Source organism: Dendropsophus ebraccatus, chromosome 9 (genome assembly GCF_027789765.1).
Source record: "Dendropsophus ebraccatus isolate aDenEbr1 chromosome 9, aDenEbr1.pat, whole genome shotgun sequence".
NCBI classification, from domain to species: Eukaryota; Metazoa; Chordata; class Amphibia; order Anura; family Hylidae; genus Dendropsophus; species Dendropsophus ebraccatus.
The window spans coordinates 119,055,615-119,073,637 of NC_091462.1; the positions used below are offsets into that span (position 1 = coordinate 119,055,615).

Sequence of the window (18,023 nt, forward strand, 5' to 3'; positions counted from 1 at the left end):
GAATAGCAGTAATAACATGGCTTATGTCATTGGTTTAGTTCCGGAGATAACCATTGGATTATTCAACAACATCTTTATAGTATCCGTCATTGTCTTTGACTTCTACAAGGAGAAGCACATAAGCAGCAGCAATAAACTCTTGTTGTTTATTGCCATCTCGAATGTGAGTTACAACATTGTGATATCTGCCGGCTTACTCGACAAGTTCATTGCTCCTCAAGCCTCATCCACATTTGTCCTGTCTTCTATGTACATCATATTATTGCTGTACAGCATCAGCTCTTGTGCCTGGCTCAGTGCCGGCCTCGGAGCCTTCTACTTTCTCAAAATCTCACAGGCCAGACGTCTTTCCTGGGTGAAGACCCACATCGACTCCATTGTCCCTTGGTTGGTGTTGGCACTTGAGGTTGTTTCCTTCATTAGCGGCTTCCTCTGCAGTTTCCTTCTAATTTCTCCTCAGAACAGTTTCCGTAACGTCTTGGATGGCCCTCTGCTTATGATGAAGGTCCTAGAGAAGAACAGCTTGAAGCTCATCAATGCCACCATAGTGGTTACGTCCATGCCATTTATGTTCATTTTCATCTTCACTGTGTGCATTGTATGGACACTAAAAGAACACAGTCGGCAGATGGAGAGAAGTATGGGACCAGAGGACAATGGACGCCTGACGCCATACGAGGGGGTTGTGAGGCGAATGAATCATTTCCTATACTTCTATATAATCCTTTATATCTCAATGCTGATTTTGTACTTCTCTATTATCTCTAGATTCTGGATGTCTCTGTTGTTGATGTCATCTTTTACCCCTCTACAATCTCTCTTCCTCATTGGGATTGACATTAGACTCAGAGAAGCCTGGAAGGAGGTCACATTACGCTGTATGCTGCGGGCCCTTATGTGGAGGCAATAAGAATCATTGATTTAACAACAGGAAAGGGAATCTGTCAGCTCCCGGTTGCTCCTGACTCACTAATGAGTTGTACAAGTTATTTATTGATAACAAAAGGGGTGGCATTAAGATAACAACTGCATACCCCTTCAACTAGTTTCCCCCACTCATGGGCGTCACCAGGAGGAGGGCTTATGACCATGCGGCATCCTAATTGGCTCATATTTATAGGTCACCTTAATGACATCGCCAGATCAAATTACCAATTGCCAATCTAACCTTCTCTTAGTCCCATAATACCTGACGTCGTAGACATCAGCCAATTGTATACCACTACGGTAAGACGCCAATTACACCAGGGCCTATAAGCATTCATATTGTTGGGCAACATAGTGATGACATCATCAAATGCATCTAGAGTCCCATTGTTCCGTCGCTTCACTCACCATTCTTCAGTGGATGTAACAGGTGACTCAGATGTCTATGATGTCTGGTACTATGGGACTATGAGAAGGTTAGATTGGCTATTGGTAATTTGATCTGGTGATGTCATTAAGGTGACCTATAAATATGAGCCAGTAAGGGCACCGCACAGTCATAAGCCCTCCTCCTGGTGACCTCCATGTGTGGGGGAAACTAGTTGAAGGGCTATGCGGTTATTATTTTAATACCACCCCTACTCGCTCAGCTGTCAGCCAGTGTCTCTGCTGCCCGGCCTCCTGCTCGCTCAGCTGTCAGACAGTGTCTCTGCTGCCCGGCCTCCTGCCCGCTCAGCTGTCAGCCAGTGTCTCTGCTGCCCGGCCTCCTGCTCGCTCAGCTGTCCGTCAGTGTCTCTGCTGCCCGGCCTCCTGCCCGCTCAGCTGTCAGCCAGTGTCTCTGCTGCCCGGCCTCCTGCTCGCTCAGCTGTCAGTCAGTGTCTCTGATTGCAGATCAGTCCTCTGTAGGCAGGTTATGTTTGAAAGAAACACAAAGATATAGTTTCATCTCTCACCCAAATGTGTAGAAGCTGTTGTCTAGGGGTAACTCACCTGTCTAGACACCTGCCAGCAGTTCATCCTTTGGTTCAAATCCCCTAATGGGAATGAAATAGAGGTCTTTATTTTTTATTTTTTTCTTATTATTGTATGATTTTTAGAAGTGCAAAGAATTCCCTATCAGGTCCAAATTAGTTTTTTTTTTCTAAATACAATCATGAGTAAAAAAAAATATATGTGTATATATATATATATATATATATATATATATATAGTTACATTTTGATTTTTCTAATCATTCTATTAAAGAAACTAAACTAATTTGGACCTGTTTGGGAATTCTTTGCACTGTTAAAAATGATACAATAATAAGTAAATAAAAAACAACAACAACCTATATTTCATTTCCATCAGGGGATTTGAACCAAAGAAAGGCCTACTGGTGGTCTCTAGATAGGTGAGATACCCTTAGACCACAACTCCAACACAGGCCAGGAGATTCAACTATATCTGATTGCAGATCAGTCTTCTGTTGGCAAACACCGGCTGACAGCTGAGCCAGCAGGAGGTCGGCAGCAGGGATTATTCATAAAGAAGAGGGAGGAGGAAGCAGTGATGAGGTGGCCAGGGTGCCGCACAAATGCTAAGCCACAACTCCTCATTGACTCTTCATCACAGTAGACTGGAGATGTGATCACGCCCATGTGATGTGAGAACATGAGACGATATACCGGTGATGAATGACTCCACGTACAGTGTTTGCAGATACATGATATACCAGTGATGAATGACTCCAAGTACAGTGATTGTGGATGCAATGTTGTATGGAAATCCTCCATGGACTGACGTCAGCTGAGATACCTGAAACTGGCAATGTGATCCTCTGCTATTCTTCCCCTATAGTATCTATATCTTCACCATTTGCATTAATCCTCAGCCAGGTGACACTGAGAAGCCATATCATCACCACGCTTTATTTGTGTTTTCCCTTAATGATTTGTCAATGGCCGATAGGCGATGTCCATGAAAGCCGCGGATACTATCTGCCCAGACGCTAAAATCTTTACCGTACATAACATGAAATAAATATAAATGTATAGAATAAGCCGCAGCACTCACCAATAAGTGTCTATCAATGTGGCCGTACACGGTCCATACCATGAGCATGTACGGCCACGTAAAGTGGACACTTGCTGGTGAGGGCTGCGGCTTGTGATATACATTTATGAAGATTACTGGATTGCTCGGGGTCAGGGATGTGTCAGGGTTTCTCCAGGTGGGACCCCTACACTTGGTGACTGTGGTCGGCTAATGTGTGCCGTGCCAGCCCTGTGCTTTAGTGTGATGAAAGAAATAATTGAATGCCCCCCAATAAGTCATCCTTCCCTGAACTAAGGAGAGAAATACCCATACATCACTGTACAGGAACTGGTAGGCCACCAAAGCCAATGGACACGAGGCAAAGCTAACATTAGATCTACAGATGCACATTACAGTTTTGCATGTATTCAAACTCCAAAAACAGGAGGCAAATCCAGAATGAATACTTACCGGTGACAACATCCGAGTCATTTAGATAAAGGGAAGAAGAATATCCTGGTCAGGCGTCCAAAGCTGATACTCAGAGTCTTCAACCAAACCATCCAAGGTCATCACCAGCTTCACCACGTCTTTGAGTAACCACAGCCCAAGACATGGATTCTCCTAAAGAAAAGGCGTTCTTTGCTGTATTACTCCTGGAGGCCACCATCGGGGTCCTCTCCAGCCTCTTCATGATAATTTGCCTTTTTGTTAAGAAATTCTATAAGACTAATATGAAGACCTACAGCAAGATCCTGATCCCTCTCAACATGTCCAACCTGTGCTATTGCATTATTTTATTTTTGAACATTAACATTGGTTTCCTGTGGCCAGAGGTCTACGCCAAGACTTCCATGTACTACACCATCATGTACGTGACCCTGTACAGCATCACATCCTATCTGTGGCTAGCCACTGTACTCTGTGTCTTCTACTTCTTGAAAATCGTGTCTTCTCAGCCTGGTGTCCTCACAACCATGAAAAGGATTGATGACATCATCTGGTGGTTGATTGTGACATCAGAAGTTGTGGCACTTGGTGGAGGATTTCTATCATTACTTCTTTCTCCTTCACAAATAAACCAAGGGAATTCATCGATCACTATGTCTGACATGGCGTCACCCACCAGCACTCAGAAAGCCTTCATGGGCTATATTCTGATTCTCAACTCTCTGCCGTTCTCGGTAATAATGGTGACCACCATCGGCAGCGCTGGGTTCCTCAGAGTGTACAACCATCAGATTCAGAAGAACATGGCGGCTTCTGGAGAGACTCGGATGCGGGATTATCGGGTGGCCATCCACACCATGATAGGGCTTCTGGCTTTGTACGTTACCATCTTGCTCTGTAACATCCTCTTACTGCTGGACGTGTTTTCATACAAACACTTAGGTTACGACTTCTGTGTGATTTTCCTTTTCTCATGTGCCTCATCCCTGCCCGCTCTCCTCATCTATGGTAACCCTACACTGAGGGAAACCATCAGACAGATGTTTACTCACTGAATGATCCCTCCGGGCTCTGCCCCTAATGAAGCTGTTCTATCACTTCCATCTTGTTCTCCAAGTATCCAGCAGCTTTATCCTTGGGTTCCAAGAAAGAAGGATGGAAGATTGAGACATAAGGACACGTTTGGTTGACTAGTGTCTCTAGTCGGCTTCTCTGCTGTATATTAGGGATGATATATTAGGAGTCAGGTATGGTAATGGGATGAAAAGGAGAAACCTAGAGGGGAGATGAGTATATGGAGCTTACACTGAACACTTCTGTATCATCCGAATAAAAGTCATGATGTTCCTCATATTCCTGTAGTCCTGGATTTAGTCATTGGTATGGATGCTTCTTGTTATCTCTGACACTTTCCATTCTTCCCCATCTCGTGACTCATCACTTAGTCCTGTCTCTACCTCTTTGTTAGAAATGTGATGTCCGTGTAAGATTAAGACGACCACTGACTTAGTATCTCCATAGCGGACGTAACTCTCTAAGGCTGCGGCTTTCTCCCGTGCCCCATCCCCAGCCGCCAGTCATGTGGTCCTTCACCAGGTCCTTACCTCAGGACTTCACAACATCCAATCTGTATACAATTACATAGCTTTTCTGATTTCCTTACTATAGTTCTTGTGTCCACGTTCTATATAGACACACACACACCAGAAGGATAAGACCAGATCACTTGTATACCCTTCGCTTCAATCAGCCGTCAGTTGTGAATCCTTAAATTTATAGTGAGACGTCAGGCTGATCACCAATTATTTCCTAGCAGGTCAGATGATGAGCGATCATCCCGATATTCGGCTCGGATCCTGAATACGAACATAAAAAAAATTATCGTGATCGTGTTCGCCGAAAATTCACGAACAAATAGGAAACGTACAGTAGAAGCGTATGTTTCAGTCTACGCACAAGCGTACGGATTATCAGGTGCAAAGTGTAAATTACGCAGTGGTGTACGCATTTCATTTGTACTCATTTGCGTACAGATTGCTCACGTTTCAGTCTAGAGCTTCGCACATGCGTACAGATTACCAGACACAAAGCGTAAATTACACAGTGGCATACGTTCGCAAATTCGAATATGTTCGAAAATGATCGTCATAACTATTCCAATCATCTTTGATTGTGATTGCCGAACAGTTAGTGTCATGTTCCTACGAACATATGAACGTGTTCACTCATGAATACTTATTACACCGGGCGATAGCGGCCTGCTAGCAGCGAGGCTGGGACACTTGGTAATGGAGCACCACTCACCAGATTGGAGGCAAAGGAATCATCAGCCGATGCTGGAGTGTGGACAGGTACTTTATGTGGAGTGTGGACAGGTAAGTACTGTATACTGAGAGTAAAAATAAGGTAAGGATGGACACATCTCTATCTAGTGAGGATTACATACAAATCTATACATTTGAGGATTCTTCTGTCTATTTTCTTAATAACATTAATCGTGTTATATATCGATTAATCCACATCATGGTTGATCATGGTAGATGTCTGGGCGCTCGGTGCAGGACCAGGCAGTCATATAACACAACCATCATATAAACCATAGACACAATGGGGGGATTTATCAGGTACTCCAGTCTTACCTAAATCCCTGCCGCCCACGTCCCAGGCCAGATTTATTGAGAGGCATATACGGCTGTGCAGCACACCAGATCTTGAATTATCGCCATGCTTTACGCCAGCTTGCCACCCCCCTCCACACCTTGACGCGCTCCCCACTGGTTTGTTCCCCTCGCCATTTAACACCCAGTACACACTAATTACAGGAGACCTGTCAGGTAAGTAAATAAGCCCAAGACTAGATATGGACGGTCATCAGGAATCTGGGCATACCTTTATTATCTCTATAGTATTTCCAACGCCCAGATATACCCTTATTTGTTGTTATTTAAATAAGGCTGAAATAACCAGGGGACATACCCCAGAAAAGCAAGGGGGTGTCCCTCAGCGCAGCAACAGCCCAGGGGGCCTTTCTCAGTGCAGCATGAGCCTAGGGGTTGCCCCTCAGCACAACAAGAGCCAAAGGGTTGTCCCTCAGCACAAGAGCCAAGGGGTTGTCCCTCAGTGCAACAAGAGCCAAGGGGGTGTCCTTCAGCGCAGCAAGAGCCAAGGGGTTGTCCCTCAGTGCAACAAGAGCCAAGGGGTTGTCCCTCAGTGCAACAAGAGCCAAGGGGGTGTCCTTCAGCGCAACAAGAGCCAAGGGGTTGTCCCTCAGTGCAACAAGAGCCAAGAGGGTGTCCCTCAGTGCAACAAGAGCCATGGGGGTGTCCCTCAGCGCAACAAGAGCTCAGGGGTATCCCTCAGCGCAGCAACAGCCCAGGGGGCCTTTCTCAGTGCAGCATGAGCCCAGGGGTTGTCCCTCAGCAAAATAAGAGCCAAGGGGGTGTCCTTCAGCGCAGCAAGAGCCAAGGGGTTGTGCCTCAGTGCAGCAACAGCTCAGGGGTATTCCTCAGTGCAGCAACAGCCCAGGGGGCCTTTCTCAGTGCAGCATGAGCCCTGGGGTTGTCCCTCAGCGCAACAAGAGCCAAGGTGTGTGTCCCTCAGTGCTGCAAGAGCCCGGGGGTGTCCCTCAGCAAAACAAGAGCCCGGGGGTGTCCCTCAGCAAAACAAGAGCTCAGGGGGTGTCCCTCAGTGCAGCAAGAGCCCAGGGGGTGTCCCTTAGTGCTGCAAGAGCCCAGGGGGTGTTCGTCAGCTCAGCAAGAGCCCAGGGGGTGTTCGTCAGCTCAGCAAGAGCCCAGGGGGTGTTCGTCAGCTCAGCAAGAGCCCAGGGGGTGTCTGTCAGCTCAGCAAGAGCCCAGGGGGGGGGGTCATTCAGTGCAGCAAGAGCCCAGGGGGCCGTCCCTCAGTGCAGCAAGAGCCCTGCAAATGGCCCTGCAAAGATGAGCATCACCATCAGGCAGACCACCACCAGCATGCACCAGCACTATCCGGCTGACCACCACCAGCATGCAGCAGCACTATCCGGCTGACCACCACCAGCATGCACCAGCAGTATCCGGCTGACCACCACCAGCATGCACCAGCACTATCCGGCTGACCACCACACCACCAGTATGCACCAGCAGTATCCGGCTGACCACCACCAGCATGCACCAGGTCCAGCACTATCCGGATGACCACCACACCACCAGCATGCACCAGGTCCAGCACTATCCGGATGACCACCACACCACCAGCATGCACCAGCATATGTCAGCATAGCACCCAAATAGCTGGGATGAAGGCCATGCTCCTCAATTAGCACCTTCGGGTCACATGACTGCCTCCCACCTTGTACGTTGTACCCTCTGCCTCACTAACAATTTTTTAGGGGGTCACAACAAGCTCTTACCCACAGTAATGAGAGTCACAATAGGCTCTCAGAGAAAAATTTACAGCATATGCATGTCACCCTCCTGTATGTGTAATGAGGGGTGTATGTGTGTAATGAGGGGTGTATGTATAATGAGGGGTGTATGAGGTTCCCTCAGGTGTATGGGTGTAATGAGGGGTGTATGGGTGTAATGAGGGGTGTATGGGTGTAATGAGGGGTGTATGGGTGTAATGAGGGGTGTATGGGTGTAATGAGGGGTGTATTGGTGAATTGGTGTAATGAGGGGTGTATGAGGTTCCCTCAGGTGTATGGGTGTAATGAGGGGTGTATGGGGTGTATGGGTGTAATGAGGGGTGTATGGGTGTAATGAGGGGTGTATGTGTAATAAGGGGTGTATGGGGTGTATGTGTAATGAGGGGTGTATGGGGTTCCCTCAGGTGTATGGTTAGTATGGGTGTAATAAGGGGTGTATGTGTAATGAGGGGTGTATGGGGTGTAATGAGGGGTGTATGGGTGTAATGAGGGGTGTATGGGTGTAATGAGGGGTGTATGAGGTTCCCTCAAGTGTATGGGTGTAATGAGGGGTGTATGGGTGTAATGAGGGGTGTATGGGTGTAATGAGGGGTGTATGGGTGTAATGAGGGGTGTATGGGTAATGAGGGGTGTATGGGTGTAATGAGGGGTGTATGGGGTTCCCTCAGGTGTATGGGTGTAATGAGGGGTGTATGGGTGTAATGAGGGGTGTATGGGTAATGAGGGGTGTATGGGGTGTATGGGTGTAATGAGGGGTGTATGTGTAATGAGGGGTGTATGGGTGTAATAAGGGGTGTATGGGTGTAATGAGGGGTGTATGGGTAATGAGGGGTGTATGAGGTTCCCCCAGGTGTATGAGTGTAATGAGGGGTGTTTGGGTGTAATGAGGGGTGTATGGGTGTAATGAGGGGTGTATGGGTGTAATGAGGGGTGTATGGGTAATGAGGGGTGTATGGGGTGTATGGGTGTAATGAGGGGTGTATGGGTGTAATGAGGGGTGTATGGGTAATGAGGGGTGTATGAGGTTCCCTCAGGTGTATGGGTGTAATGAGGGGTGTATGGGTGTAATGAGGGGTGTATGGGGTTCCCTCAGGTGTATGGGTGTAATGAGGGGTGTATGGGTGTAATGAGGGGTGTATGGGTGTAATGAGGGGTGTATGGGTGTAATGAGGGGTGTATGGGTGTAATAAGGGGTGTATGTGTAATGAGGGGTGTATGGGTGTAATGAGGGGTGTATTGGTGTAATGAGGGGTATATGGGGTTCCCTCAGGTGTATGGGTGTAATGAGGGGTGTATGGGTGTAATGAGGGGTGTATGAGGTTCCCTCAGGTGTATGGGTGTAATGAGGGTTGTATGAGGTTCCCTCAGGTGTATGGGGTGTAATGAGGGGTGTATGGGTGTAATGAGGGGTGTATGGGGTGTATTGGTGTAATGAGGGGTGTATGAGGTTCCCTCAGGTGTATGGGTGTAATGAGGGGTGTATGGGCGTAATGAGGGGTGTATGGGGTTCCTTTTAGGTTTATGGGTGTAATGAGGGGTGTATGGGGTGTATTGGTGTAATGAGGGGTGTATGAGGTTCCCTCAGGTGTATGGGTGTAATGAGGGGTGTATGGGGTTTCCTCAGGTGTATGGGGTGTAACGAGGGGTGTATGGGTGTAATGAGGGGTGTATGGGGTGTATTGGTGTAATGAGGGGTGTATGAGGTTCACTCAGGTGTATGGGTGTAATGAGGGGTGTATGGGTGTAATGAGGGGTGTATGGGTGTAATGAGGGGTGTATGGGGTTCCCTCAGGTGTATGGGTGTAATGAGGGGTGTATGGGTGTAATGAGGGGTGTATGGGGTTTCCTCAGGTGTATGGGGTGTAACGAGGGGTGTATGGGTGTAATGAGGGGTGTATTGGTGTAATGAGGGGTGTATGGGGTTTCCTCATGTGTATGGGGTGTAATGAGGGGTGTATGGGGTTTATTGGTGTAATGAGGGGTGTATGGGTGTAATGAGGGGTGTATGGGGTTTATTGGTGTAATGAGGGGTGTATGGGTGTAATGAGGGGTGTATGGGGTGTATTGGTGTAATGAGGGGTGTATGAGGTTCCCTCAGGTGTATTGGTGTAATGAGGGGTGTATGGGTGTAATGAGGGGTGTATGGGGTTTATTGGTGTAATGAGGGGTGTATGGGTGTAATGAGGGGTGTATGGGTGTAATGAGGGGTGTATGGGGTGTATTGGTGTAATGAGGGGTGTATGAGGTTCCCTCAGGTGTATTGGTGTAATGAGGGGTGTATTGGTGTAATGAGGGGTGTATAAGGTTCCCTCAGGTGTATGGGTGTAATGAGGGGTGTATTGGTGTAATGAGGGGTGTATAAGGTTCCCTCAGGTGTATGGGTGTAATGAGGGGTGTATAAGGTTCCCTCAGGTGTATGGGTGTAATGAAGGGTGTATAAGGTTCCCTCAGGTGTATGGGTGTAATGAGGGGTGTATAAGGTTCCTCCGGCGAAAATCTTTTTCTTTCATATCAACTGGTGCCAGCAAGTTATATAGATTTCTAATTTACTTCTGTAAAAAATCTCCAAGTCTTCCAGTACTTACAGTTGCTGTATGTCCTGCAGGAAGTGGTGTATTCTCTCCGGTCTGACACAGTGCTCTCTGCTGCCACCTCTGTCCATGTCAGGAACTGTCCAGAGCAGCAGCAAATCCCCATAGAAAACCTCTCCTGCTCTGGACAGTTCCTGACATGGACAGAGGTGGCAGCAGAGAGCACAGTGTCAGACTGGATATATATATATATATATATATATATATATATATATATATATATATATATATATGTACTGTATACTGTGTTCCTTCAGAGTACCGCAATGCTTCTTCTATGACTGATAAATCCAGACAATTGACAGAGTTTTTCATATATTCAAACTCAGACTGAGAAAACGAGGCAAATCCAGAATGAATTTTACTGGTGACAAAGTCGGAGTCCTTCATTTGGATAAAGAGAAGAGGAATTTCCAAGTCAAATGCAAAACTCATACTTGGGGTAAACACAACCAAACCAACCCCCCGGAGCAGGCAAGGCTTGGAACACATCGAGCCGTCTTCATCTTCATCAGATTGAGGACAGATTGGGAAGAGGTTGTCTGTGAGTTGGAGCTCCTTGGAGTAACCACAGCTCCGGCCATGGATTCTAATGAGAAGGCGTTCTTTGGCGTGTTACTACTGGAGGTCGCCATCGGGGTCTTCTCCAGCCTCTTCATGATAATTTGCTTGTTCAAAAAAGAATTTCAAAAGAAAAATATGATGACCTACAGCAAGATCGTGATCCCTCTCAATGTGTCCAACATATGCTACAACTTTTTCTTATGTCTGAACTACATCATTGCTTTCCTAGGACCAGAGCTCTACAACAAGGCTTGCGTGTACTACACCATCACATACATGACCATGTACAGCATCATAGCCAGTGTGTGGCTAGCTGCTGTACTCTGTGTCTTCTACTTCACGAAGATCATCCCAGCCCAACCCGGAGTCCTCACATCCCTGAAGAGTCGTATCAATGGAGTCATCTGGTGGTTGATAACAACATCAGAGGTTGCGGCACTTGGCGGAGGATTTCTATCAATGCTTCTTTCTCATCCACAAATAAATCGAGGAAATTCATCGATAACTATGTTGGAATTGATGGAAATGACAAAAACTCAGGATGTAAAATTCATGATCACTCTCTTGCTTTACAACTCTCTGCCGTTCCTGGTAATCATGGTGACAACCATTGGCAGCGCTGGGGTTCTGAAATTATATGACAATCAGATTCAGAAGAACATGACGACTTCAGGGAAGACCCGTGTAAGAGATTATGGAGCGGCCATCCAGACCATGATAGGGCTCCTGGCTTTGTTCATCCTCCTCTTCCTCTGTAATCTCTCCATCTTGCTCAATGTGTTTGTGTATCCAGACTTTGGTTATTACTTATGTGTGATTTATCTTTGCTCTTCTGCCACATCCCTGCCCGCTCTCCTCATCTATGGTAATCCTACGCTGAAGGAAGCCATACTCACTAAGTGGTCCCTCAGGGCTCAGGCCGGGGAGTGATGTCCCCCACGACACTACAAACCCTTTGCAGCCAAAGACAATTGGGTCTCTCTTTAGACGCTTCTACCAAAAGGAAGAAGAAGACCATCCCAGGCACTGTCCTCACATAAGAAGTCTTCAGAGAGTGGCCCGCCTGTGGTGTCTCTTCTCTTTATCTACTTTGTAGATCACATGACATAAGCTTCATCTCCATCCAGTTTTTGTCACATTTCTGGTCTGGATTATGGCTGATCACTAGACTGCACGGTGATGTCCATTATTACGGATGAGCGGACTTTCAGTAAGATTGGGTTAATGTGAATTGGAACACTTGGCATTTGAACCCCGTTGCCTGAAATAGATGAATGCAGCCCTGGGGGTGAGCATTCCAGTACCTGTGAACCCAAACTTACTATGAGGTTGGTCAATGTGTCTTCTTTCTACTGGTAAGAGCTGAGGTTTCTGAGGACAGGTTGATGATAGAAAACTCCTGTCCTACCTTTCTGAGCCTCCTGTCCTCCCTTCTGGGCCCACTGTCCTCCCTTCTGGGCCTCCTGTCCTCCCTTCTGAGCCTTCTGTCCTCCCTTCTGAGCCTCCTGTTCTCCCTTCTGAGCCTCCTGTCCTCCCTTCTGAGCCTTCTGTTCTCCCTTCTGAGCCTCCTGTTCTCCCTTCTGAGCCTCCTGTCCTCCCTTCTGAGCCTCCTGTCCTCCCTTCTGAGCCTCCTGTCCTCCTTTCTGAGCCTCCTGTTCTTCCTTCTGAGCCTCCTGTCCTCTCTTCTGAGCCTCCTGTCCTCCCTTCTGAGCCTTCTGTTCTCCCTTCTGAGCCTCCTGTCCTCCCTTCTGAGCCTTCTGTTCTCCCTTCTGAGCCTCCTGTCCTCCCTTCTGAGCCTCCTGTTCTCCCTAACTTCCCTCTCATCACATATCACATCAGGTAGAATTTTCACAAGTTCAAAAAAAACCCAGACACCAGCATGAGATTGTATAGTATATTTCATGTCTGTACAGTACATACACACACATAGGTGCCCCATGTACAGCACTACTGTCCCGGTATATGGTGGAGCAGCTACTGACCCCATCGGGCACGAGAGGCCTGGTTTATGGAAACCTCCTTAACTATATCACTTCTGTGTATAATAATGTACGACTGAGGGACGAGGAATAATAAGATATGTAAACCGGCTACAATAATTCTCTCATCACTCCTGCTCTTCTTGTAAAAAGATCCCACCATATGCAAACAAGTAAAAGAGCGATTTGCATCAGTTTATTATGCACAGATGACTTGTTGGAACACAGTACTCAGTGTCCAGTACACATAACCCAGCATCTGGTAGACATCACCCAGCATACACAACACAGCCCCTGTCATCCAGCATACACCACACAGCCCCCGTCATCCAGCATACTCCACACAGCCCCCGTCATCCAGCATACACAACACAGCCCCCGTCATCCAGCATACACCACACAGCCCCCGTCATCCAGCATACTCCACACAGCCCCCGTCATCCAGCATACTCCACACAGTCCCCAGCATCCAGCATACACCACACAGCCCCCGTCATCCAGCATACTCCACACAGCCCCCGTCATCCAGCATACTCCACACAGTCCCCAGCATCCAGCATACACCACACAGCCCCTGTCATCCAGCATACACCACACAGCCCCCGTCATCCAGCATACTCCACACAGCCCCCGTCATCCAGCATACTCCACACAGCCCCCGTCATCCAGCATACTCCACACAGCACCCGTCATCCAGCATACTCCACACATCCCCCGTCATCCAGCATACTCCACACAGCCCCCGTCATCCAGCATACTCCACACAGCCCCCGTCATCCAGCATACTCCACACAGCCCCCGTCATCCAGCATACTCAACACAGCCCCCATCATCCAGCATACTCCACACAGCCCCCATCATCCAGCATACTCCACACAGCCCCCATCATCCAGCATACACCACACAGCCCCCATCATCCAGCATACACCACACAGCCCCCATCATCCAGCATAGTCCACACAGCCCCCGTTATCCAGCATACGCCACACAGTCCCCAGCATCCAGCATGCACCACACAGCCCCCATCATCCAGCATAGTCCACACAGCCCCCGTTATCCAGCATACGCCACACAGTCCCCAGCATCCAGCATACACCACACAGCCCCCATCATCCAGCATAGTCCACACAGCCCCCGTTATCCAGCATACGCCACACAGTCCCCAGCATCCAGCATACTCCGCACAGCCCCCGTTATCCAGCATACTGCACACAGCCCCCATCATCCAGCATACACCACACAGCCCCCGTCATCCAGCATACACCACACAGCCCCTGTCATCCAGCATACTCCACACAGCCCCCGTCATCCAGCATACACCACACAGCCCCCGTCATCCAGCATACACCACACAGCCCCCGTCATCCAGCATACACCACACAGCCCCCATCATCCAGCATAGTCCACACAGCCCCCGTTATCCAGCATACACCACACAGCCCCCATCATCCAGCATACACCACACAGCCCCCGTCATCCAGCATACACCACACAGCCCCCGTTATCCAGCATACACCACACAGCCCCCATCATCCAGCATACACCACACAGCCCCCGTCATCCAGCATACTCCACACAGCCCCCGTCATCCAGCATACTCCACACAGCCCCCGTCATCCAGCATACACCACACAGCCCCCGTCATCCAGCATACACCACACAGCCCCCGTCATCCAGCATACACCACACAGCCCCCATCATCCAGCATAGTCCACACAACCCCCGTTATCCAGCATATGCCACACAGTCCCCAGCATCCAGCATACTCCACACATCACCCATCATCCAGGGGAATCACAAGGAACCTCAATTAGGCTGAACATGGACCTTCTTGGTTTTTCCCCGCTCATTGTCTTCAGTCTTCTGGGCATTCTGCTCGGCATTATTTTAAACACTTTCATTGTTGTTGGGAATAAAAAGGTTTTAATAACTAGAAATCAGGTGAGCCCGTCCTACAGGCTGCACTTCTTCATGGGAGCGATGAACCTGCTATATCTCGGTGGGATCTCCTTGGTTTTTCTATTCTTTATTGGTTGTCCTCCTCTCTGTCCCACCATGGTGATGACTGACTTCCTACAGATCCTCTTGCCATCTCTCCTGTATTTGCAGTACTGGCTCATCGCCTGGCTCTGTCACTTCTACTTTATCAGCACAACAAACGTCCGCCACAAGGTCTTCATTTGGATAAAGAGAAGTTTTTCAAGGTTCCTCCCGCATCTTCTCCTAATGTCAGTGGTTTTGTCACTTGCCTTAAGTGTGTTGCTGGGCTCTGATAGACTAAGCCAACCACAACCATCGGAGAACACTACCCTGGGCTACAATCTCCACAATCTCACGTTCAATTTTTTGCCTATAATGTTGTCGACCTTCATAGGTTGCTGGACGCCCTTCATCATTGGTCTCATCTCTGTGGGGTTCACTGTTTCGTCTTTTCTCATCCACATTGGGAACATGAAGCAAAGTGTTGGGGGATTCACTGCCCCTCAGCTGGGGGTTTACACCAGGGCCATCTGGACAATGACTTTGCTTATTCTGATTTCTGTAGCTTATAATTTGTCAGAAATATTTGGTATGATAGGCTTTTTTAACCAGGATGACCAGCATTTGCTCAACTGGCTTTTTGGAGTGTCCTTCCCAACCGTAGAAGCCGCCATCATTATCCAGGCCAGCTCAAAGCTGAGGAAGATGCTTCACATCAGGTGGTGGGCCGAGAGCGGAAACATCCAGAATAAGTCAGCAAAGGACCAGAAGGGTAAATGATACCTGGATGAGTAGAGTAGTAGAGTTGACGTATCTTAGTGGCCTCTGGACAGGGACGGTTTTTTACATTGCAATAAAGAATATGAAGAATGAAGCTGTGAAGAGTTTCTGATCCTCACATATTATAGTGACCCCTTATTTCTAAGCCCTCCAGAAGGTTTATCCCCAGGTTCTTGGCTATATGATCTGTTCCTAATGGGGAGGTCGGGAGGGGCGAGAAGAGTTGAAGTTTGCGGGATTCTAAGAGGCGTGAATAAACAGGTTCAGGCACAAAACATAGCTTACCAAGATCTCCTTGGCTATAAATACAGATGATACCTGTCCGGGGGGAGGCCTTTTACTGGATGGATATCCGAAACACACCTAGTCGGAGAGAAGTTTCCCAACATGGCTGTACTTTAGTAGCCATGGTATACACGGACTCTCTTAAAGGGCTCTTAAACACTTTCTCTGTACCCCTTCTCAGACCTATATCTGTACATTTTGATCAGATCGCCCCTAAGACGTCTCCTCTCCAAACTAAATAATAAACTAGAAATAACAATAACAATCCTGATTCTGTAATCCCCCCCCCCCCCCCGCGCTCCCTTATCACCTCCTCTGATCCCACTCCATGTCAGCCATGTCCTTCCCTATATGCAGGGTACCTGATAGAGTAGCAGAGTCAAGAAGTACACAAAGAGCAGAGAGTGTGGAGAAGCACTCATCTGGAGGGGTCCTGTTCAGGTCTATAGGAATACAATGTGTGGAGAGGCACTCACCTGGAGGGGTCCTGTTCAGGTTCAGGTTATATAGATGGGTCCATAGAAATATATTGGGTGGACACAGCACCATTTATATAATGAATAAAAATAGTGTAAGAAATCTACAATCTACTAATTTAGTTATATAGAAATATAAAAGTTTTTTTTTATTTAACGAAATCGAACAAATAAATGGATAAAAGCAACAGTGAAATGATTATTATCCTTATTATGACACATTTCAGAGGATGGACCTCCTCCCACAGATACAGCAGGACATAAAAAGCATAAAAAAATGTCCGCTGCATTTGTGCAAGCATGTATAGGAACTATGAGTGTGTATGTGCTGGTGGATGAGTGTGTGTGTATGCTGGTGGATGAGTGTGTATATTCTGGAGGATGAGTGTGTATATGCTGGTGGATGAGTGTGTGTATGCTGGTGGATGAGTGTGTATATGCTGGAGGATAAGTGTGTGTATGCTGATGGATGAGTGTGTGTGTGTGTGTGTGTGTATGTTGGTGGATGAGTGTGTATATGCTGATGGATGAGTGTGTATGTGCTGGTGGATGAGTGTGTGTATGCTGGAGGATGAGTGTGTATATGCTGATGGATAAGTGTGTATGTGCTGGAGGATAAGTGTGTGTATGTGCTGGTGGATGAGTGTGTATGTGCTGATGGATGAGTGTGTATGTGCTGGTGTATGAGTGTGTATATGCTGGTGGATGAGTGTGTGTATGCTGGTGTATGAGTGTGTATATGCTGGTGGATGAGTGTATGTATGCTGATGGATGGATGAGTGTGTATATGCTGGTAGATGAGTGTGTATGTGCTGGTGGATGAGTGTGTATATGCTGGTGGATGAGTGTGTGTATGTTAGTGAATGAGTGTGTGTATGCTGGTGGATGAGTGTGTATATGTTGGTGGATGAGTGTGTGTATGCTGGTGGATGAGTGTGTATATGCTGGTGGATGAGTGTGTATCTGCTGGTGGATGAGAGTGTATATGCGTGTGGATGAGTGTGTGTATGCTGGTGGATGAGTGTGCATATGTTGGTGGATGAGTGTGTGTATGCTGGTGGATGAGTGTGTATATGCTGGTGGATGAGAGTGTATATGCGTGTGGATGAGTGTGTATGTGCTGGTGAATGAGTGTGTGTATGTGCTTGTGGATGCATGTGTGTATGCTGGTGGATGAGTGTGTGTATGCTGGTGGATAAGTGTGTATATGCTGGTGGATAAGTGTGTATATGCTGGTGGATGAGTGTGTGTATGCTGATGGATGAGTATGTGTATGCTGATGGATGAGTATGTGTATGCTGGTATATGAGTGTGTGTATGCTGGTGGATGAGTGTGTGTATGCTGGTGGATGAGTGTGTGTATGCTGGAGGATAAGTGTGTGTATATGCTGATGGATGAGTGTGTGTATGCTGGAGGATAAGTGTGTGTATATGCTGATGGATGAGTGTGTATATGTCGGCGCATGAGTGTGTGCTGGAGGATGAGTGTGTATATGCTGGAGGATAAGTGTGTATATGCTGGTGGATGAGTGTGTATATGCTGGTGCATGGGTGTGTGTATGCTGGTGGATGA

The 18,023-nt window shown here is 47.6% G+C and overlaps 4 protein-coding genes across 4 annotated transcripts; all 4 read left to right on the plus strand.

Annotated features, from left to right (window-relative positions):
• Nucleotides 1-16: 16 nt before the first annotated feature.
• On the plus strand, nucleotides 17-910 carry LOC138801934 (taste receptor type 2 member 39-like). The gene has a single exon (XM_069985030.1). It carries the CDS (start codon nucleotides 17-19, stop codon nucleotides 908-910), a length of 894 nt encoding a protein of 297 aa, XP_069841131.1.
• Nucleotides 911-3,557: 2,647 nt separating this feature from the next.
• Nucleotides 3,558-4,448, plus strand: LOC138801935 (taste receptor type 2 member 13-like). Its single transcript, XM_069985031.1, has one exon. It carries the CDS (start codon nucleotides 3,558-3,560, stop codon nucleotides 4,446-4,448), a length of 891 nt encoding a protein of 296 aa, XP_069841132.1.
• Nucleotides 4,449-10,740: 6,292 nt separating this feature from the next.
• On the plus strand, nucleotides 10,741-11,880 carry LOC138801936 (taste receptor type 2 member 40-like). The gene has a single exon (XM_069985032.1). It carries the CDS (start codon nucleotides 10,741-10,743, stop codon nucleotides 11,878-11,880), a length of 1,140 nt encoding a protein of 379 aa, XP_069841133.1.
• A 3,104-nt stretch (nucleotides 11,881-14,984) lies between these two features.
• On the plus strand, nucleotides 14,985-15,689 carry LOC138801937 (taste receptor type 2 member 4-like). Its single transcript, XM_069985033.1, has one exon. It carries the CDS (start codon nucleotides 14,985-14,987, stop codon nucleotides 15,687-15,689), a length of 705 nt encoding a protein of 234 aa, XP_069841134.1.
• The last annotated feature ends 2,334 nt before the right edge of the window (nucleotides 15,690-18,023 follow it).